Source organism: Pseudopipra pipra, chromosome 2 (genome assembly GCF_036250125.1).
Source record: "Pseudopipra pipra isolate bDixPip1 chromosome 2, bDixPip1.hap1, whole genome shotgun sequence".
NCBI classification, from domain to species: Eukaryota; Metazoa; Chordata; class Aves; order Passeriformes; family Pipridae; genus Pseudopipra; species Pseudopipra pipra.
This window is the reverse complement of record NC_087550.1, coordinates 89,108,769-89,131,966: the sequence shown is the minus strand read 5'-3', so window position 1 is coordinate 89,131,966 and position 23,198 is coordinate 89,108,769. Positions and strand designations below refer to the sequence as shown.

The 23,198-nt window shown below is 42.1% G+C and overlaps 1 protein-coding gene across 13 annotated transcripts in view; it reads right to left on the bottom strand.

The window, feature by feature from the left end:
- Nucleotides 1–3,762: 3,762 nt before the first annotated feature.
- Nucleotides 3,763–23,198, bottom strand: part of MAP4K4 (mitogen-activated protein kinase kinase kinase kinase 4) — a 170,480-nt gene continuing 151,044 nt past the window's right edge. For all 13 annotated transcript variants that reach the window (XM_064646328.1, XM_064646329.1, XM_064646335.1 and 10 more), the window contains 7 exons: nucleotides 21,569–21,712; nucleotides 14,643–14,777; nucleotides 11,685–11,785; nucleotides 10,809–10,958; nucleotides 9,823–9,982; nucleotides 7,730–7,869; nucleotides 3,763–6,987 (listed from right to left, as the gene is read on the bottom strand). In XM_064646328.1, coding sequence (XP_064502398.1) covers nucleotides 6,904–6,987; nucleotides 7,730–7,869; nucleotides 9,823–9,982; nucleotides 10,809–10,958; nucleotides 11,685–11,785; nucleotides 14,643–14,777; nucleotides 21,569–21,712 — 914 coding nt within the window. In that variant the 3' untranslated portion in view covers nucleotides 3,763–6,903. The remainder of the gene's footprint in view (nucleotides 6,988–7,729; nucleotides 7,870–9,822; nucleotides 9,983–10,808; nucleotides 10,959–11,684; nucleotides 11,786–14,642; nucleotides 14,778–21,568; nucleotides 21,713–23,198) is intronic.

The following is a 23,198-nucleotide window of genomic DNA, read 5'->3' as shown; positions in this document are numbered from 1 at the left end:
TGTGTAGGCTGCACCATGACAGGATCTTCAGTAGGAAGTCTGCCTTCAGGTTTGGGATTACATTTCGGCAACAGGTGGAGGTTAGGACACAACTAAGTGCTTGGGAGAAGAGAGGTTAGATTGTGCCCATCGTGTTTGAAGATAAAACAAATGCTTAACCCTGCAATGGGGTTGAAAAAGCTCTTGACAAGGCTCTTCTAGGAGGACCCAGGTCCACTTTCTGCCTGGTGGCACCACCAGTAGGAGACATGGGGTTTCCAAAAGCCAGGACTTCTCCTTGTTGCAAGTAGGCATGCTTTATGCCAAGTAATATGCACATGTATCCTTAGCAGGGGTAGGAAATTTGGTAAAATCATTGCAAGAAAACAGAAGAGGAAAATGTGCATTCCCTCTTTGCTTCTGCTCTCCCACAGATCTCGCCTTGCTAATGGCTTCCTGTCTGAATTGCCAAAGTTTAGTCAGCATCAGCATCTGGCCCAGAAATGTGACCCTGTGGATCACACTCTATTGCCTTCATCAAACATCAGGGAGACACCCATATCTGAAGGGGCGAAGATGGTTTAATGGTTGAGCTGAAGGATCTTAAACTAAAACCTGTTTTCTTACTATCTCTCTGACTCACTAAAAGCTCCTAAACACACCATTTACTCTCTTCTGTCTTTCAGCTTTACCTGTTTGTAAGACTAGAGTCTTGCTACTATACTGACGAGACTCTACCAAAAACTGTCTGTAACTTCCTGGTGACAAGAGTCGACATAAACAGTATTTTACAATCCCTTTGCTCCAGCAATTGTTTGAGACCCCAAAAAGCATTTTCTCCATGGCTAACATGGCCTGGGCAAAATTGCTTGGGAGATGCAAATAGTAAAATAAAATGGAAGTGCGGTAATGCCTTTTAAGGGACTAATTATGCTGAACGACAAACATGAGGTTGTGAAATAAAAATTTCACACAGAGGGCAAATAAAATCTGAGCTGTATACAGCAGTTGGAGCAAATTAATCTGACTTTCCTGTGCCACATATTTACCCCATAGAATCACAAGAGCTTGAGAATAAAACATTAAAAGTGAATTTCCTGTTAGAATATAACAAAGGAAAAAACCCTGTCATTTCCTCAGCTGGAAAGGGCATACTTTGATTGAGTCAGGGATTTCAACAAAACACCTTCCTCCCTCCTTCTCTCCAGAGTTTATTATTGTTTAGACCAAGAGTGAGATAAACCAGAAAGGTAAGGAGAGTAAGATGATCAGTATTTCTAGAGCAGAGCTTTTACCCTTTAGCATGTGCTGCATGAAGCCACACCATCACAGAGTGAAAATGAAGTGACCTGATGTTCTCCTTTAATTCCCCCAACCAGTAACCTCCACAGCAGTCCAAGTGGCTGTAACAGCTGTGCTGTTTTTGGCCTCACCCTGTGTTTTCACACTTCCCCGAGCAGCACTAACACTGTAGTGTTAAAAAAGACTTGAAAAAAAAAGGTTAAGCCAAAAGAAGACAGTTGTTACCAGCCTTCTCACCTTTAACACGTTGGAAATAGGCCAACAGCTGGGTGCTGGCTCAGCAGTGAATTTGTGCATATTGGGAGACAGCTACATCCAACACTTTTACAGCTGCTGGGCACACATGGCTCTTTGAACTTGCATCCCTTACACATACCAATATAGTCCAGCAGGCAGGGGACACCCCTCATATACAGCCAAAATCCTGGTCATAAAGCATGTTCCTCATGTGGCAAAAGAAGTCTTCTCACAGTTAAGTTCCCTCCCAGGACTGTTTCCCTGTTGGACCATTTGGAATTGCAAGTCAGAGTAAGAGTCAGCAGCAAGTAAACCAGGCTGGCCATGTCAAGTGCTTATTGAATACTGCTTAAGCAGCATGGCACAACTCAGTGCAAGTATTTCTTCAGTGATCTTGGAAAAGAGAGAAAACAGCTTTAGGCTGAGATACCAGAGATCACAAGGCACTGGATCCTAAGGCGGAAATGAAATGCATTCACATTACTATAAGTGTATTTGTTGCCACGGACCATTTTGACACAGCAGATTCCCTCGCTGAATGCACAGTGCTGAGTCGCCTCTGTCATTGGCTCTTTTCTTGCATTTGAAGTTTCTCCAACTTCAGTCTCTTTTCAGCACTATTACAGTCCTCATTCCAGACCACGACATGATTACAAGTAGAAGAATTAACAAGCTCTCTGCACAAAAGATAGCAGCCCACAAAACTAGACTTTCCCCCTTTCATATACAATCCTAATGCTCTAGCACATGCCTTTCAGCAGAGCAACCTGCTGGAAAGGGCTGACTCTTGTATCTTTTCTAATTTCGATTTTTGTTACTTCAATCTCCTGGGTAAGTGTTCTGCACTTTTCTTTACTAATATTTAACTTATATATTTAAAAGCTTTGTTAAAAAATTGTTTCAAGTGATTCTTTTGAAGTTTGATCATTTCTTTCTCTGGTGTGACTACTGCAGTTGCTAATTTTTAAGATGTACATGTTCCTTTGCTGCACTGTTTGTTATCTTCTGTCCCACAGACATCTCTCCTTCCCTCACGAAGTACAAATGTGGGTCTCTCTCATCACTACCACCTACATAAGTCCCATAGAGGAATGAGATCTGCTGCTTGGTTTCCAATGCTCTTTTTTTTTTATTTCTTCCTTCCTGTAAATCACCATAGTTGTGCCTTTCTTCACAAGAGCATGAAGGATTTTTCCCTGTTCTCCATTGCCTCTGCCAGTGCCTGCTGTGAAGCTCACACCTAGGGTTGCTGCTTTCAGTTACTTACTGCATACTGGAACAAGCATCACCTCACATCTGTCTTCATGGCTAGATACAGTGCTCATTCAATTACACCTAAGCATGTTTAACTCAGGGAAGTCTTCAAAGAGTCAAGAATGACTGAGGAAAACCAGCAGCTCTGAAGCAGCAACTGGAGCAGAGCCAGCAGGAGCCTGACCAGCAGTTGGCTGGTCCTCATAGTTTTTTAAGCTCAGTCAGTATTTATCCTTGTAGAAGCAGAAAAGCTGTGAGGCTTGAGGATTTCAGATACCTTTGTCCATAGGAAGTAAGTGAAACCCTGAAACATTTTTCAACTTACACCACATCCCATGCCTTCCACAGATGAGAGTACAAGGAAAGGCAGGGGCCCAGGAGAGTAGACTTCTTCCTCTTCACACAGAGATCAGCCTAGTCGGAAGGAAATGTCTACTGCTTATCTCCAATTCAGAAAACAGACACAGCCTGTGGTGGAAAAACATGGGCAAAGCCCAGCAGAAATCCCGAGGGCGAAAAGAGTGACTATGACTCAGAAAGCCTGGCTTTTTTGAAGCCATGTTTTCATGCCACACAAGAATTTGGCTCCAGACTCCTGTTCATTGCACTCTTGACAATAAGGAAGGTCAGCTCACAAAAAACACATGCCTGAAGGCAGTGTGGCAGGAGGGTATGTTCACAATGCACCCAAGCTCGCCTTGTGCAACTTCTTTCTGAAACACCAGGCTTTCATTCCCCTTTCTAAGATTTTCACTTTCTCTTTAAAAGGAAAACTGCAATTCGCAAAAGAGCAACTGCATGAGGAGATTGGGCTTTATGGAAAAAAAAAGAACAACAAAAAAAAGCCCTCAAAAGCCCACATTTAAAGTCAAAGTCTCTAAAATTATGAGATTTGACAATAAGGCTTTCATTCTTATGGTAACATGCAACTATGCAACATGCAGCTTGATTTCTGCAGCCAGTAGATATTCAAAATACTTTCCACATACAAGAGGTGTCAATTTGACTTTATTTAAGGAAAAACGGGGAAAAAACAGTAATTTCCATAATACACAGAAGACAAGTTAGATAGCACTGCAAAAAAAGGCTGAGTGTTTTACTTGTCACCAGTCTGCTTTGCAGCTCTACGATTAGTAATTTTAATGCAGTTTGTCATTTTGTATTATTGTTTAGCAACTTTATAATCAGCAGAGTTTGGGGTTATAAATCACAAAAAGTGTACTACTACTACTATGAAAAACTAAAAAACCCACAAAAATCACTTTCAAATAAACCATAAATATGTGATGCACATTAGTGTAACAAAACCATTTTTGTAAACATTTTCTCCAACATAACATGTGCATAAGATAAAAAATGAAAACACTGCAGTCATACAAGTTAGGGTTACTTTGACTTAAAGATACAGAAAATTATTACTTATTAAAGCTTAAAACTAAACCTAGGAGCTTTTCTTTTCTTCTTTGCTTACAAAAGCACTGTTTGAAGAGTTCGATGTTAGTATACGTAGTGGTTTTGTAATACTGTTTTTACCTTGCCATGTTGGCATTTCTGCAGAGGCAGAAGCTGCAAGGCGGGCAGACCCACTGAAGGAAGGAGATTTCCACCCTCCTTCAGAGCCACAAAACTTCAACAGCACGTATCCATGACCTGGGCATCCCTACAGCACTGGAGCATCTTCCTCTAGGTGAATAGCATCAGCTTTCAAGGACTAAGTTAATTTTGACCACATAGCACTGGAAGATTTAAATCACGCAGACTGACATTCGATCGAATCAGCTTCGGCAAACTACACTACAGGGCAGCTCTGTGATTACACCCATGTCTACCATCACGTTGCATTTCCAAGTCCCCTTTAGTTCATTATAGTACAAAAGGTTGATCGTTCTTCTGACTGACCACATCGGGCCTGAAAAGAACACATCCTTCACCTTCAACGCTATCCAAAAGTCATACAATTAAAAAAAAATAGTTCTAGGTATTCCTCCGCCAGCAAATGTAAGGCTTTCTTGAGTTTTGATTTTTTTTGGGGGGGGTGGGGGAGTGGGATTGCTGTGTGCACACACATGCGCTGGAGGTACGCATTTACCGCTTGCTTTTCAACCATTTACGATGTTCGAAGGAGAGTCTTCAGCAGCAGCGCTGATTGGGGTTGAAGGATTTACAGCAGTCAGATTTGACACCAAAAGAAGGGTCTGTTGAGTCTGAGCTTTGCACACTGGGTGCTCTTGGCTCTTAATTGATTGTGTGACCAGTCACTTGAGCCATTGGCTTGACTGAATTGAAGAATACTTATTTAAAAAGCCCTACCTGTCATGCCATGAAGGAAAGTTAACCGCAGCAGAAGACAAAGCCCATGAAACACTGAGAGCCTGTTCACTGAATGAACAGCTTAAGGCAGCTGTCAACAAAGTACCCCACCAAAGGAATTAAGGAAAAAAAAAGAAAACAAAAAGGAGAATGGCTGAATCGTGACACTGTGCATTATTACACCAACAGATTATTATACACTCAAGATTTCTCAAGTAATGAACATGTAGCCATTAAACAAATTATTACTCTCAAGACATTTATTACAAATGTCAGAACTTATGCATAAAATAAAACTGACTTAAAACAAAAAAAAAAAAGAAAGAAAAAAGCCAGAGCTGGGATCTTACATCTAAACACAGGTATACGCTGTTTTTATGAATAAGCAGTATTAACTACATTCTTAAGAGTTTTAGTGCATTGCATTCTTAAAAAAGAAAAACATCACCGCCCCAAAATGTTTCTTACAACATTTAACAATTTATAGAACTAGCCTAGTTACTTTTACCTGTCTGTTACTAAGCCCACATGTTAGAAGAGTGAAATCTCTGGTTTTAGGCTAAATTCAGAGTTCTATTAAGGATGAAACTGGTTTAAAAAATGCTTGCTTCACCAAATTTTGTAAGCGAATTACATTAATCAGTGTCTCACTGCCATACCGCTACCACTATTGCCCCAACGGACTACTCTCTCCTCCTGCTGAAACTTGCTATGCAATAACAGTCAGAAACCTTTCAATCTGGTAGTTTTGGTATTAAGATTAAATTAGACATTAACGGTTTTCTTCTAAAAACGTATAAACTAAACCACCTCTTTTATTTTATGCATTAAAAACAATGAGGTAGGCACAAAAAATAAACATATGTAGTTTGGATTTTATTTCTCTCTTTTTTTCTTTTTTTTTCCTTTTTTTTTTTTTTTTTTTTTTAGTTCTGCGAGTGCAGACTGTGGTAAAACTGTTGTTGCACTTCTAGGTTTAAACAAAAATTAAACCTTTAACTGAGGCAGTGCTAATACTGTGACATAACCAAGTTCTGGCCTAACACAGAATCGTTATAGAAAATGAATTTTTTTTTTCCTTTTTTTTTTTTTTTTAATCATCTGCACATGTTTCAGGCAACACCTGGTACACAGAAAATGACTAAAGTTATTGGCCAGGCCAAAATAAAACTGCAGAAACAAAAAATCCTAAGAATTCCACCCCGAGTCCCTTCCCACCCTCCCTGTCCCCCAAGAAGAAGTTATCCTAGTCACTGTGTCTTTCACATTTTATAAATATTAACTTCTTAAAACCTGCACCTTCCTCTTTGTCCACATTGTCACATTACAAAAAAGAAATGTCAATTAAATACATTGTTAACATTACTAGACTAGATCTGCCCTCTGTTTCAGCCAGTCTGACTCTCTACACCACTTGTCACCTTCTCTTGCCTGCCTCCTGTCCACTCAACAAACAGCATGTTCATGGTAAGCCTGGTTTGTTTTTCTTCCTTTTTTCCCCCTTCTCTGTTTTAACACTAACAATCTGAGTCCTTCAAAGCCTAGGAATCCTGGAGCTGAAGGGAAAGAAGACCTGTAGCTTTCTAGTGTGATCCCGAATCTCAAAGACATTGTAGCACCTGATGGCAATATCTTTACAGCACCAGCTGCGTCGCAGCCTCAGTTGAAAAACATAAAGAAACCTAACACCAGTGATGCCTGCACACACATTTACACAGAGTGCTGCATTAGTGCAGGTCTGTACTCCAGTTGAAAATAATTCCAAGTTATGAAGATCTCAGGCTCTGGATGTCAGCAATTCCTCTCCAAATCCCACCACTTCTACCAGCTCAGAAGAGAAGTCCTGCCAAGGGTCATGAAATAGACTTGACTACTTCCACCTGACCTTACGGAGGCAAAGAAAACCTGTAAAGAAAAGAGATTGGCAAATTCAACAGGTAGGACAGCAGTGGCTCTAATTTGCCTTCGCTATCCCCAATATTGGCAGTGCAATTGCTGTGTCTGGTGTGGATGGAGTTGACGCTCTTCACAGCAGATGGTGCTGGGCTTTGCATCTGTGGTTAAACAGTGTTGCTAACACATCGATGTTTTGGCTGCTGCTGAACAACACTTGCACAGCATCAAGGTTTTCTCTCCAGCCCACTCACTCCTAAAAGACCAGCGGGCTGGGATGGGCAAGGGGTTGGGAGGGCACAGTGCTGGGACAGTTGACCCAAACTGACCAAAGCGATGTCCCATAACATGCAGCGTCATGTGCAGCAATAAAAGCCCAGGGAAAGGGAGAGGACAGGAGAGACGTTGTGGTGATGACATTTGCCTTCCCAAACAAGCATTACATGTGGAAAGCATCTGGACGTCCACCTGCCAATGGGAGGTTGCGTATTAACTCTTTATTTTGCCTGGCTTGCAAGCGCAGTCTTTGCTGTCTTATTAAGTTGACTATATGTCAATCTACAAGTCTTCTTTCCATTTCTTTCTTCCAATCTACCATTGTACCATTTTCTTTCCATTCCATGGGAGAGGGGAGAGAGCTTGAGGCTTGGGTGGGTGTTTGGCTGCTGGTCAAGGTCAACCCAACCCAAGTACCCAATCAAAGTACACGCTTATCATCTTGGCAACAAACTTGGGGAGGGGGGCTGGAACATACCTTGTCGTTGCGTTCACACAAGAATTTGAGTCTTTGTGCCCTTTTGTGCATGAACACACCATCCAAGTGTCCAGTTTCCACGGATCGTATTTCTATAGCTTTTTCTCCCCAGCCCATGATCTGGTTAGACCGGATGTATGCTTTGGAAAGAAAACAGCACGTTAGGACAATTAGAAAGCAACATGGAGGAACACAAAAAGCAAGGAACATATTGACGCATTCTAGTAAAATTACCTGCACGTGTGTATTATAGCTACACACATATTCAGAGTATTATTTCTGTCCTCAGAACATTCATGACACCTAAAAATGCTTTTTTTTTTTAATTTCCTTTGTGTGTTTTCTGTGTTAGTTACGTACTTCTTCCCCGAGCATTCATGACACAAAGGGAACTTTATAACCTTTAATTAGATGGAGGGAACATTTAGTTTTTACGCAGGCTTCTTCTCACAAGTTTGGCAAAGAGACAGGTTAATTAGGCGTTGACTAGGAGAAAGCAGAAGCTAAGGTTTAAACAGACTAGTCCAGTAGGCCTGTAGCATCAGCTCTCTGTCTTACAGTGTTATTTTCCCTCCCTGAAGGAGTTAGTCAGCAAGAACACAGAGAGTGAGAGGGAGTAGTACTTCAAAAACTGATCTCCTTGAGAAAGCCAACTGGTCTGAAAAGCATTCTGTATACCTCAAAAAAAGGTTCACATTAAGCTCTCAAAGTAGGACTATTATTATTTGACATACTGCTTTCCTTTGTGTATAAATAAAGCAACAAATCAAACATTTTTCCATATGAATGGCACAGTGGAACACAGATCAGTAATAGCATGAGGAAAAAAATCTGCTCTTGATAGCAGGAAGAAAATTAAAAAAAAAGAAAAGTCACCAGCATTATGAAAAAGTATATTCAAAAAGCAATTCAACGGATAGTCTTAAGGAATGCTGTCAAAAACAACATATGGGAACTTAATGAAGACTAAGCTGTTGCCCCTGATTCGCATGCATACGTAAAAGAAAAATAAAAATAACTTCTTAGCCATCAAAATTTAAAAATATTTAATTTTTCAGTACTTCCATTTGATATAATTTTTTTCATATTAACTTTCAGTGAAATTAAGTCAAATTATCTCCTACAGTATAATGTACACCAATAACATTGCACATGCCATCATGATGAAAAACTATCTATTTTTAAATATGCCACTAGTACTAACTGGGCCAAATAACTTCCAAAATTGTCAGATGAGATGTTCAGATGGTGTCGGCCACCTCAATCTCATTTACTTCACAAACATTCCAGTCTCCAAAGGCTCTGGAATTTGCCATCTGATAAATTCTGCTTGCTTTTAGATCTAGTCAAGAGTTAATCACAAGATTGAACATGCTGTGCATGAGACTTCTTTAAATTTCCTCCTCCACTGTTGTTCCTGTTGCTCAGACAGCTATCAGCAATCATCTCCCAATATATGCATCCATTCCACAGCACGTAAAACACAATGTGCTTGCCCAACAAAAGGAAGGTGTGACCACAGCCCATGCTACACTCTGCACTGAAATACGGCAGCACAAGCAGTAAGAGAGATCCTGGTGTGTACTTGTGTCCATAAAAAATATGCACCCATTTTACTACACTCATTCCTCCCCCTCTCAAAACGACCTTTGAACTGGAGAGATGAGGGAGAATTGTGCTAGGATAGATGAGCAATCTACAGGTGAATAAGCAGACCCACCAAATGAGATACACATTTTGTTATCTATATAGAATTACCCATAACATTTTAGTCATCTGCCACCTTACAGTTTTTATACTGAAAGGTTTCCACAACTTTGTGGCTGTCTAGAAAAAATTCTGCAGCAGCCTATGGAGGTCATGGTGAGTTTTTCAATCATGAACTCCATAACTTTTGGATTTTGCTCATAAAAACTTCAGCACAAAACAGATCCATATGATTACTCTTCACTTTGTGCAGCTGTTTTCCAGGAATAATATAGCAATGACTTCAGATGCAGAAGCAGCAAACTAGATGCTCCTTCCTCCTGCCCACGTGAACACACTCATGGTCCCTAACAGCACATTGTATATGGCTTGCCAGAGGCACTTACCAACTGAAGTTGGCATTTCTCCCCACTGCAGAACCACATCCTTGGTTATCCTTCCATATGTGTTGACATAAACTCCTTCATCCTCGTAGCAGACCAATAGCTCCATCCCATCCGTGTTTGGGAGAATGATGATTGCATGAGGTTGGATACTACTCTGGATCTACAGAGACAGAAGTGAAGAGGAATCTTTTGTTTTAATATTGCAGAGCCTGCACTAGAAGAAAGGGTTGAGTGATTTTTATTTTTGGCTCTCACATTAGGGATTCATAGAATGGCTTGGGCTGGAAGGGACTTCCAAGATCATCTAATTTCAAATTCACTTATTTTAGAAGTGCTAGATCTGCTCCCCTCAAGCCTACACAGTGACCAAGACCTGTAAAAACCCTTGGAGCACAAATCCTCTCACCTTAAAGCAGACATCTAAAACCAGGGAAAATTAATTTCTCTGTAGGTGTGCCTTTTTTTTTTTCAATGGGCGGAAAGGGAGTCTGGGGCAAGCAGCCCTGATGCAGACCTCAGACCTCTGCACTGCATTGAACAGTGCTTGGGGTGGCCCATCTGACACCTCTGCGTACAATGAACAACAGGAAACCGTGGCAGCTAAGGCCACCTGGCCTTTGCTAACCCTGTTGAAACTCATCAGTGGGCTGTTGTGTCATTTTTGCTGCTGGGCATTTGCAATGAGCTTGGCCATTTAGCTGCTAGCCCTGAAACTGTCATGTTGGCCCACATCGGATCTGAGTGGGCAACTCCCAACCATAGAGACACTCTGGCCATGAGGAAAGGTCTGACATTGAGGCACAAACCCCTAAGCACGCATGGCTGCGTCTGCTTAAGACTTGTCCACCCAATCCACCACTGCAAGCATTTGGCAGTGATCCACAGGGACTGCCTGACATATTGGTCATTTGAGGAAAGGAAGGGGTGGGGGGCAAGGGGGCTGATATACCAGAAAGAAAAAACCCAACCCCAGCAGCAGCTCTTACATGTGTTGGTAGATAAATATCATAGACCGATCCTGAATCCACATCAACAGCATGGAAACCAGCGCAGGAGCCATAGATCACTTTTAGTCTCTGACCCTCTTCTACGGTTAGATCCACCAGCAATGGCTTATGTACCAGCTCTCCAAATGACTGTGAGACAAGCATCAGAGAGATTTACTTAACTGCTTAGAACAACAACGGGCTTTAAAAAAACATGCTCGAATGCACACATTATGGGTTTATTCCTCCACATGCCTCTGGTCCCCAGCCACCAGACCAGTCAGGCTAACATATCTCTCATGGACAAGGACGGATTACTCTGCAAACTGCTACATTTCAATCACCTAAACTATTTTATGTGGGGTTTACTTGGTCTGTTTGCTTTTTTAATAAAAATTGTTTTCTCCAAAGTTCAGGGCAATTTGACACTCCTGTAGTACTTACTTCAATCTGCACAACGAACAGTAACTATCTGTAAATCAGTCTGGCAATTATATCAAGCCATCTAACTTCTTTCCTGCAGCATTCAAAAAAAATCCCATAACAATGCTGAGTATCACTTCATAACTTGTTCTGCTCAGACAAAGAACTTTAGACTCAATACACTTCTCTCTGCCTCGTGTTTTATTTACAGAGAGATCAAACAAAAAGTTGTGATATTATGTCATTACTAGTTTATGTTTGGTCACAATTCAGACCTTTAAGTACTGCCTCTTAGAACTAAAATAACTCCTAAATTAATATAATATCAAGTTTGTGGACATTTACCGAAGAACTTGTAATATGGCCATGATAAAATGTCATAACATTTTCATAATAGGGATAGCTGCAAACGGCTATGAGAAAATCCTACGTATGGTTGAAATATACTGTTACCTTAAAGGCCATAAATTTATGGTATGGCTTTGGTGCCCATGCATAGACTTCCACAGAACTCTTCAATGCAATTACCAAGAACTTGATTCTTTCATATTTTACTGAAATTAAAGAAAACAAGAAAGAATTCAGCAGTAATTCTGAAGTCATTCCAATTACTTCAAGAAAGCAGAAAATTTATGTAAGTATGAAGAAATACCGTCATTTTGAGGATTTAGTAACACTGCATTTTAGGACTGCTAATTCTATGTAGTTAAGAATGTTGATACATTTATGCCACAAAAATCATTATTAGTAAATGAACATATTTAGAATTAACTAGTCAGTACGCACTTATTTACACTTATTTTTTTCCACATTGGACAGTGCTAATTCATCAAGACAAGAAAATGAGTTTTCAGATAGGGACATTCCAATAAAAGAAGGCTGTGACTGTAGAAGCGTGTATTGGCAGTTCCAGTCACAGCACAGGTACTGTTACTTTGAGCTGATGGCAAAATTCCCCAGAGATAGGAGGAAAAAAAGAAATTTAAAAAAATAAGAGACAACCCAATTTCAACAGCAAAAGGCAAGTTTGATAATGGAGAATTTTCCTTTGTCCCTAAAGTCTGAGATAACTCATTTGAGAAAAAGGAAAAAAAATCCACTTCACTTATCAGAAATAAAGTGTCATTACATAGTGAGCCACAGATGCTCAAATACATCTCTGTTGCCTCATTCAAACTGCTGGCTAAATTAACCATCAGAAAAGGTCTGTTCTGGACATTCCAGAAGTGTTGCTGGATCTGTATTTCCAGCTACCATCTGGATTTGGGAAGGAACAAATCATGCAGACTTACAGATATTTAAGTTTGTTTACGTGTTTCCAGCATTCTTTCCCATTTCCACAGGGAAAGAAAAAAAATTAGCATTATTTAGATGATAGTGCAACCTTTTTAGCCCAAGTTTTAGAGGAATATAACACTTCTCCAAAACAATGTATAATTCCATGCACCTTCACCTTCTGCCATTATATCTCTCAACCAAAACTAATTTTGAAACACATTAGGAGTGAAAAACTCAAAACTTGTGAGAACACTTCTTTAATGAATGCTATTTTAATGTCTTTTAGACACCCTACTTCTGTACAAGCCTGCAGTTATTTTCTCTTGGTAAGCAACAGGTAGACCAAGCTAATACTTGCTTTTTTACTGTGCAGGAAAGCAAGACTACTGAATTAGAAGTGTTAAAGGACTTGACACTTTTTCAACAGACAAAAATGTCTCTCAACTTCCACAGCTGTACTGACTAAAACAGAGCTTTTGTTCAGTCTTGTCTTGCTTACAAGACTTCCTGGAATTTTTTTCGGGGGGAAGAGGGGGTGTTGAACAAAACCACCTTATCTGTGAAAGGGGACATTTGATAATACTCATTCTTTGCTCTGGATGCTATCTGGGAATTCACCCAAATCTTAAGTTTCAAAAGAGCAATTTATCATTTAGAGGAGCCAAGAGTTGCCTGAAGCAACTGAAATCCATAAATACCACTTCACCCTTATGTCTGAGACCCCTGTTGCATCAAAGAGACAAGGAAGTGATCAGTGCCAGCTGCCTTGGTGACAGCGTCCAGACTGCGAACCCAACTATTGGCAGAGCTCTCCTTCTTGGGAACTGAAGCAGAGCTGTCAAAGAGCCCTCTCACTACCTGAAGAAGTCTACTGTATTTCTATGGTTCAGAGGGAAGTTCAGTGCCAGGCTGCAGCCCAGCATAACAAACCTCTCTTCAACTGGAAGAGAATGCTCTTTGTTTCAGATGCTTCCCTGCTGGAAAGCCTCCTTTCAATAGCTGTTGATCTATTGTTAACAGGCCACTTTATTATGCTGCTGACACCCTGGGGTATGATACCAGAGCAGTGCATTATTACTTGTTTTCAGGGTCAAGCTCCTGGTTCAGCAGTCACTTACTGCCACTGCTATTGATTACGCCCCATTAGCAGATTTCTCCAAGAGCACACACATGACAGGAGGAGACTGAGAACAGTTTGATTGCTGGTGTTCCACACTGACTGACACAGATGGAAAGGAACTGAGGTGGCTCTTGGGAGAAAATCAAATCAAAGGCAACATCCAGTGCCCCTTAGGATGCACCATGAAACTGAAGCAGAAGCAAGAGCTCTTGGTTCATATCCCCACCTGCAGGGCAGCAGGCTCACTGCATACTCCACTGGCTGTGAACGCTGCATGCCTTTCACTAGCTTTGGTGGAAGTTTCTACAGCCAAATCCATTTAAATTACTTAAAACCACTCAAAGGGCACTCTTCATCCTGTAACTCTACTGCAATGAATCTGAGACAGCATTAGGGAATTTCGTGAGCTTAGAGGAATTGATGAATCATCTTGAAGTTAAACATATGCTTCTGTTTCCAGATACCCTCCCAAACCTCGTGCATTAGTTGGGCTTCCTTTCTCCTCCAATGCCTTTTTTTTTTTTCCTTTCAATTTTTTCTCCCCCAGTATTTAAAATCTACATTAAAGAGAGACTTTTTTCAATCTATTCCAGCTTGTAAATTCACCATGGTAAGAGATCAGGGAAACTTGTTGGTGAAGAGAACTGTTGCTGGGGACAAGAATCTCTCTGTTATTTAAAGGGTCTAAGAGAGATGGTGAAATATTACCAGTCCTCACTGCCTGTATCAGTACCCTTCTAGAAGCTGCATTCATTATGGGAAGCAGACAGATGGGGATTTGCACCCTCTCCAGTTCACAGCCCATCATCCCATCACAAAACCTCTCTCATCATCTCAACCCCATAACTTGCCATCTATTCTGGTGCTTTGCCAGCAAAATTCACCTTGAGGAATAGGTAAGACAGCTGCAAATAAAACCAACCAAACCTTAAACCTAGTAGCTACATGCACTGTAGTTCTCTTTCTCAGCCATCTTTTATCCTGACTATTTGATTACTGTATTTGCTACTCACCAACTTTATAGTGCACACAGCCTTCCAAGTCGCCCACCGTTGTCCAGCCCTGTTTCTTTTCTACTTCAGGGTCGTTGTGAAGAATTTTATTTCTTAACCAGGACAAATAGTAAACTCGCAACTTGTTCTTCTTACCTGGCCACAAAATGAAACAAATTGGTTTATCTCCACAGGAAGATACTTACAAAAAGCCCTGCCCAGGCAAACAGAAAGCCCTGCAGAGTAAACCAAAATAATAATGAAGCAGAAAATGCTGCAACCACAGAAATCTCCCTCCGTTTTTATGTCCACAACAGCTTCACTCCAGACTCCACCCAGACAAATGCTTTACCGTAAGCAATGACAGAGACACATGGCAATACCACATGAACATAAATGACAAAATCAAGGGAACAGCTCTTTGGCTGTCTAGTTCTTAGGACATAAACAACTCTCATTAAAAGAGGGCTGTACTCCCACAACAAAAGCACCAGAAAGTCATGCACTGAGATGAAATTATATACATATATATATATACACATATACATATATATATATACACATATATATACATATATAAATATATATATATATATACATATATAAATATAAATATATATCTGAGTCAGAATGGCTCTTTTTGGCACAAAACTGTAGGAGAGCAGCAGGATGGAATATGAGACCTGAAACTATCTATACAGCTATCAGAAGGACTAGGACTGGATTGAAAGGAGGAAGCACAAGTGAAGAAGAATATGGATATGATATTTTTACAAATTTATGGATATGTATTTTTACAAACTGTAGAAACTTCTCCCAGTTAGTGATCAGGACATTTCCCTCCCTTGTATCATTCTCAGAGACAAACTGATTGAGTTTTAATAAGATTGTTCATGGCATAAATTTCATTACTGAACCACTTTATACGAGTTCTGTAGTAACAAAGAATGTACAATATCAGAAATTACTGTGAGGGAATTTCACGTGGCCCATGCAAACTTCATCTGTTTGCTAAAAGCTGATGACTGCTTTATCAGCAGCCCTTCCCTTGTGCTGCAAGAGGTGTAATATTTATCAGGCTGTACACAGAAACTGTGAGAGGTGTTTCTTCTCCACAGGTGAGAGAAGCTACTTGCATTGTCAGTTGAAGATAGGGCAGCCTGGGCGTCTGCAACGTCATCAAAATGCGCAGACTCTTAACTCTCAATATGAGAAGGCCTCTTTGAATGTAAAGCAAGGGTCATGATAAACTTTATCACTAATTTTTTAACAACTAAGGGCCTACAAAGCTGAACTAGTGAGAAGGTGGCCCTAAATGCACATATTCAAAGTTGCATTCTCCTTCCCCCAGCTCTTTGCTGCTCGAAATCATTACAGTTCCGCAGATGAAACTGTGAGCGAGGAAGGGAGAACATCCCTGCTTTGACTGCGAGCCATTTAATAAGGCTCCATGAGTTCTCTGTGGAAGGAAAGGAAACAGGAGATGCTCTCAGGGACCATACTTGTCACTGTAGTAGCTCCATGCTTGTGCTTCACCAGCCGTGATGAGGTGGCCAGGTGACTGTAGAGAATGTTTCAGGGCTCTTGGAGGTAAGAGGTGACCTGTACCACAGCCACTGCTGGGCTGGGGTGACACAGCCAAGTGACACAGCACTGGTCTATGCTGCAGAAAGCTGTGACCTGTCAAGATGGTCTATCTCGCAGCCTTCCAGCCAGACCCAGTTACAGAGTTCAGCTAATGCCTTTAACTTGTCTTCTAAGTTTTCACATGATGCCTACTGATGGATCAGTTCATGGAGCTGGCTGCTTGGGGATACTGGTGGCAGCAGGACATGAGGCCCAAGCATTGAGACCATCCTGCTGTGCCCAGCCAGCTCCACCCGGGGGTCCTGGAGCTGGCACAGACCTGCTATCCTGACGGCAGGGCATCCCCTAACAGAGCTGGGCTTGCCAGAAAAAGAATCTAAGGGCTGGGGTAGCACATGGGTGTCTTGGTTTGAGCTGCCCCCCCCAGGAGCCGGGGGGCCTAGAGGTGATTGGTCCCAGGAGAGTTCCCCCTGAGGGACCAGTCGGAGCTGGTTTTTTTCGCTCCCATGAAAATTAGATATCAACCACAGCCAAAGTTGTTGGCAGAGTGTCGGAGTGTGTGGCTGTGTGTGTCTGAGAGTGTGTGAGAGAGCTGAGGGGTGGTAGGGTCCCCCCCCCGAACTTGGGGGTGGGCCCTGGGCCCCACAGCCCTTGCTAAGCCAGGGCTTAAGGTAGCATGGAGTGTTGTGAGGGAGAGAGATAGACTCACAACCATGAGGTAAGAGGGAGAGAGGCAGGTCCCTCACAAGGGGGCCAAGCCCTCTTTCCCCCCCCCAGCTAGACTGCAGGGCTTGGGACAGTTATAACTGGACTGAGTATTCTGTAGCCAAGGCGAGGGGGCTTTCTTTTTCTTCCCCCACTGCCTGGGAAGGCGGTGGTGTGGATTTAAGGCAGGCAAGGCACTGGAGCCGAGCCAAGAGATGGGTAAGTGAGGCTCTGTTGCCGGGAGAAACAGTTGCGATTCGTTGCAACAGTTGGGAGAACTCCAGGCAGAAATTGGAGATGGGCCAGAGAGGGCTCAGAGGTGCTCTGTGTTGGGTTTGGACATGGACTACCGAAACTGGAACCTGCAGCAGCTAAAGAAGAATGAGAGAGCCAAACAAGCAGGTTTTTTCTGGGTAAGGACTTTAAAACTACTTGAGGTAAAAAGAACTGAGCAGAGACCCAGAGCCTGCAACCTGGAGGGTGAGAACGGAACATCTTACCCCTGGGAGGAAACCTTCATGAAACCAAGGAGGAAGGACTCAGCGTTGACTCCCTGGACCTTTCATGATGAAGATCCTGATGGCGCAAGCTGTTTCCCTTGCAGCTTAGGATAGGACCTCAGTATGAAGCTAAGGGCTGGTGGGGGGTTTCAACCCCTTCCCTGATACCCCAGTGAGAGAGAGGCTTTTCGCTATCGCTCTGAAGACTTCTCCTGAACTGATGGGGGAGGGTCCAAGGGGTGGTAGAAGCTGTGTTAATATTGTATATATAATTGCTTTTTAGTTTGTATAGTATTTATTTTGTATAGTAATAAATTGTATATATTCCCTTCCCCTACACTGAGTTGTGCCTGCCTGAAAACTTCTCTTCAGTGTTGAGGTAAAGTGGGGGGAGGCTTGGAAATTGGAAATTGGATTTTTGGAGCTCTCAAACCGTGACAATGGGGAAGCACAGCTTGCAAACAGGCTGCTCCATGGACTCCAGCACAAGGCACTGCATTACAAAGACACACGGTCTACAAGATCTTTTTATGATTATCAGGATGGGTAAGGGCAGGAAGAAAAGAGGAGGTGGTTTCAAAGTAAAAAATCTGTTCACCAAGCTTAAATTTAAAGTGGAACTGGAGACCTGATTGCAAATACGGGACCTGATACTTAATTTTAAAAGCTCTTCTGTTCTAATGGCATGCAATGAAATGTGAAGTAACATTGCACTGTCCTTTGTTTATCTCCATTACAAATGGGACTGTAGATTTGGCAGTAAATGAGCACCCTGATTTATTGCCTGACTTCATATTGACTAAGACATGTTTCATAAAAGGATAAAACTCTACCACTCCTGTAGCTTTCCCAAGATTTGGAGAAGGGACTAGAGCATGAAACAGTCACCAAAAGTCCCACATCTGACCAAGAAAAGGTCCTTCCATGAAAACACTGCAAACGATAGCCACAAGGGCCTTTTCAGAAACGTGGAAAAATAGGAAACATAGACCAGACCAGAAGCCACTTCAGTTCTGGGCAAGAAAGAGCTCAGAGGGCTCAAGGTTGGTACAAGGCACCAAATGTTCTGAAAACCATCGTGAGTCCCTGTTCACCAGGAGACAAATTCTGCTTCAGATATTTTCAAGGCTGTAGCTTTCCCGGTAGCTTAGTCAACCTTGAAGACTCAGAACAAACAGTACACATGGGAATTTCCCAGCACGTGGCTAATTTTTTTTAAATTCTGGTTTACATGATGTGCACCGGTGTGCTTCTGTCCAACCAGAAACATTTTTCAAAACAACAGAGAAATATACGAAGTGTGTTCCCATTGTGTTTTTGTGTCTAGACCACAGGGAAAAGTCACAAGACAGGAAATTCCTCTGCCTTTCTGCAGCCTGACATGAAAAGAGCAGGACTGGTTAGTTATATCAATATGGCTATGCATGCATTTCAACAAGTTATGGTGCTCTTAATGTTCGCATTCAGAGTGGGGGGATTAGATCCTTCTCTTCGTAAAGTTCTACCAGTCAGTTTAAACAGCTCTCAAAAATCTGGTCTTTTTTATTTTCTTGGGGACGATCTAAGAAAGAAAACTCGGCTCAAGCCATCAAATGAACATATCAGCAAGAGAATTCTTCAAGAACTCCCAGCTTGCATTCTCCCACAGACATAGTTTTAAATGTAAAGTCCCTTTTCCTATACTGAGTTTTTGTTTTTGTTGTCCCTATGGTTTGTAATTATTAAGCAGACAGATTCCAACCAGTTCTTCTACTCTGTCATCTCTTCCTACATTCCTAGTGCCACCGTCTGCCAGCAGGACTGGCAAAACCCCCAGGGAGCCACAACAGGAGTGTGTTCTGTATGCACGTTGCCACTCTCACCTCCAGTGTTTTTATCACTCTCCACTGTATCACCTGAGCAGTTGAAACTATGCTTTTGCCTCTCAACAGTATGAGCTGAAGAACCAATCAACTACTTTCTTTTACCTGCAAAGCTTTCTTGTACCAGTTCTATCAGGCTCAGTATCTCAGTATCAAAAGCTTTGTTGTCAAAAAGTTTTGTATTTCAGCTATAAATTGGGTCAAGAATTGATTTCATGTTTTCAAACTCAAGAGCGTATATTAAAAGCAATTTTAGGTGACAATCCTTTGAAAATCCTAACACATTGCAACTTCGTCACACGATGTGGTGACGCCTTTCAAATCCCACCACCAACAGCACATCACTTTCCAAAAAATTCAAGGCAACATAAGGCTGAGTGCACACAATGAGCTGAATAATGCTCCCAGTGAAGCTGTAGCAGTCCTGAGACACAGTTCAGAGGCAGTTCCATAACCAATCTGTCAAAACATACCACTTGCAGAAACACAATGTCATTTCAGCATTCCAGTTTTGGCTGGAGAGGTGAAGCAACTCAGCACAAATAAAAAGATACTTAGGGAAGTCATGCATGAGGGTAATAAAAACTGAGAAGTGCAGGACGGAAGGCAAAAGCACAAATATAAGAGGGAACTTGGGCATAACAGCATCACAGTTTCACTGAGTATGCTCCCCCAGCCCTGCCTTTCAGTGGTCAAGGATGTTTCTTTCCTATTTCGTACTCCATAAAACTCCTTGTACCTCCCATAAAACACAGGAGATGGGACAGAGAGAAAGGCATAAAACAGACAAAAATCAGCTGATTTCCTAAGGGTTAATGTAGCATGTCTCCACAGAGGAAGCAATAGTTTTGAAAGAAACAAAGAAAACGGATGTGTCAGGGTACTCCAATTGCGACTGACGCAAAGATGAAAAAACCTAAAACAATTATACACAAGACTGAATCATAGACATTTGTCGACTGTGTAGGGTATGTTTCAAACCAACAGACTTCACACAAGTTGGATTATACAATATTTTTGTTTACAAGGTCTGCTATAGAATAAACTCTATCAAATGGTGCCTTTCAAACAGCTTGTATTTTAACATACAGACATCAAAAGGACACACAGCAGGTTGTGTATTTTTAAACACTGCTTGATTCATTTTTTTATATACAGCATAGCTATAGCTGTAGTTGAGAATGTAGTAAGCGACAAGCCAATAAAATTCAGTCGTTCCAGGCAGAAACAAGTCCTGTGTTGATGACATGAGCATGGGCACAATTCTTTGGACCTGTGGTAGCACATTGCTAATGCATTCAATTCTATTAAATTGTCTAGGTGTGTGTCCTTTTGCACAAGTGTTGGGAGATCCAAAGAGCTCCTCCAGTGGACTCAGAGAGGTTCCAGAGCCTCAACAAAATCTAGGTGGGTCTGAACAACAACAGAGGGAACACTGTAAGAAGCCTTATTTAACATTCTCTCCCTGTCACACACATGCAACATCGCAAAGACTGATTTTCCAAACAAACTAAAATAAAAGGAAGGTAAATGGCTGAACAACACCTGTGAAAAAAGACTAACAGTGCACCACATCAAGCTGCCTAACAGCAGGATAACCTTATGCAATAACTCTCTGGAGCCAAAGAGTCTGGAACCTCAAGCTTCATATAACACGTTTTTCATCAGTGCACACAAAACAAACACAACAATCACCACCACCCTTCATCTCCCGTTCCTTTGCCATCTACAAGTTGCATCCAGTGAGAGACCAGGCCAAAAGCTGCACTGATCTCACCCTGGGAATTTCCATTCCATATACACACTGTACTCCTCTCTCTCAAACACAAACTCTTACTGCACATCACACTAAAAGCAGGAGCTCTTCCCATTCTACTGTTTTTAACACAAAAGAAAGATGTCCTTAAACCCAAGCAGCAAATTGTGTTTTGGTTAGAAAGAGGTCAGGTTGAAAGCAATTATGAAAGAGGGAAAGAATGCCATTTTCACAAAGCATTAACTTCCAGCTCTCATATACTGAAGAAGCAAACAAAGACAGACATTTCCCCCAATCCTGTGCAGCACTTTTAAAGGTCACCCTACAGAAGGAAGGACAGGGGGCAAGCAGGCACGGGTGTTGTGTGGAAAATGATTAAGTTGCAGAAATAAACTGTAGACTTAGAGAGGTGAAATGATGGAAAACCCACTGACTTCAGTCAAGTCTGGACTTTCCCCTCAAAAGGCTGCCAAGAAAAGCTTTCTGTTATGCCATGACAGATGGAGGAAAAATATAACGTTAAACAGTCAACTTTACCAGAAATTGTCACCAAGACATTCAGGCCTTCAAGTACATCCATTTGCTGGAATCGTCTTCGATTGATGAGCGGATAAACCTTCCCCTGCCCACTTCTATCTAGGAGCATCAGACCGCTTTCAGTGCCCACTAACAAGTTCACTCCTACAAGAAATAAAACCAAAGATTCAAGTTAGTAGGCACATTTTCCACATATTCTGATGAACTGATGATTGATATAGCAACTGTCTTGTTTGAAACAGGTCTAACCACTGCTGGATGGGTCTCAGTTGCCTGCAGCCTAAAAGATCTCACAGTGTAGAGGCTGTCTACATTACCTGCCCACAGTGACTACTGACAACAAACCATCCATGTTCAAAAGAGTAAGAGACTGGTAGACCACAGAAGACTTTCTAGAATCAGAATCACAGAATATGCTGAGTTGGAAGGGAACCACAAGGATCATCAAGTCCAACTCCTGGCCCTGCACAGGACCATCCCCAAGAGTCACACCATGTCTCTGAGTGTATTGTCGAAATGTTTCTTGAACTCTGTCAGGCTTGGTGCTCTGACCACTTCCCTGAGGAGCCTGTTCCAGTGCCCAACCACCCTCTCAGTGAAAAACTTTTTTCTAATATCCAACCTAAACCTCCCCTGACACAATTTCAGGCCATTCCTTCAGATTCTGTTACTAGTCACCACAGAAAAGAGATCAGTGTCTGCCCCTCTTCTTCCCCACACAAGGAAGTTGTAGACTGCAATGAGATCCTCCTCCACCTCCTCTTCTCCAGCATGAACACACCAAGTGACCTCAATTGCTCCTCATATGGCTACCCCTCGAGGCCCTTCACCATCTTCACTGTCCTCTTTTGGACTCTCTCTAATAGTTTAATATCTTTCTTATATTGTGCACACAATATTCCAGGTGACGCTGCACCAGTGCAGAGCAGAGCTGGACAATCACCTCCCTCAGCTGGCTGGTGATGCTTTGCCTGATGTCCCCCAGGACATGGTTGGCCCTCCTGGCTGCCAGGGCACTGCTGACTCATATCCAACTTGCCATCAACCAGGACCCTCAGCTCCCTTTCCATGGCACTGCTTTCCAGCACCTCATTCCCCAGGCTTATATACATCTGGGATTCCCTCATCCCAGGCACAGAATCCGGCACTTTCCCTTGTTGAACTTCATATGGTTGGTGATTGCCCAGTCCTCTAATTAGTTGGGGTCTCTCTGCAGGGCCTCCCTGCCTTCCAGGAGTCAACAGCTGCTCCCAGTTTTGTGTCATCTGCAAACTTGCTTAGCATCCCTTCCAGTCCTGTGTTCAAGTCATTTCTGAAGATGTTGAAGAGCACAGAGCCCAAGATGGAGCCCTGTGAAACCCCACTAGTGACAGGTCACCAGTCTGATGTTACCCCATTCACTATTACTCTCCGTGCTCAACCAGTGAGCCTACTGCTCACTGCATGATGTGTTTAACCAGTTGTGTGCTGGACAGAGCATCAGTTCCCAAACAAAAAGACACACTAATGCTGGAAGAGGGGTGAGGGGTACCAAAACTCACGCAAAATGATCACAGTTATATTTCTTAATGGCCTTAATCCCTAGTCAGACAGTTAAACCTCAGATACAACTATATTGGTGTCACTGGAC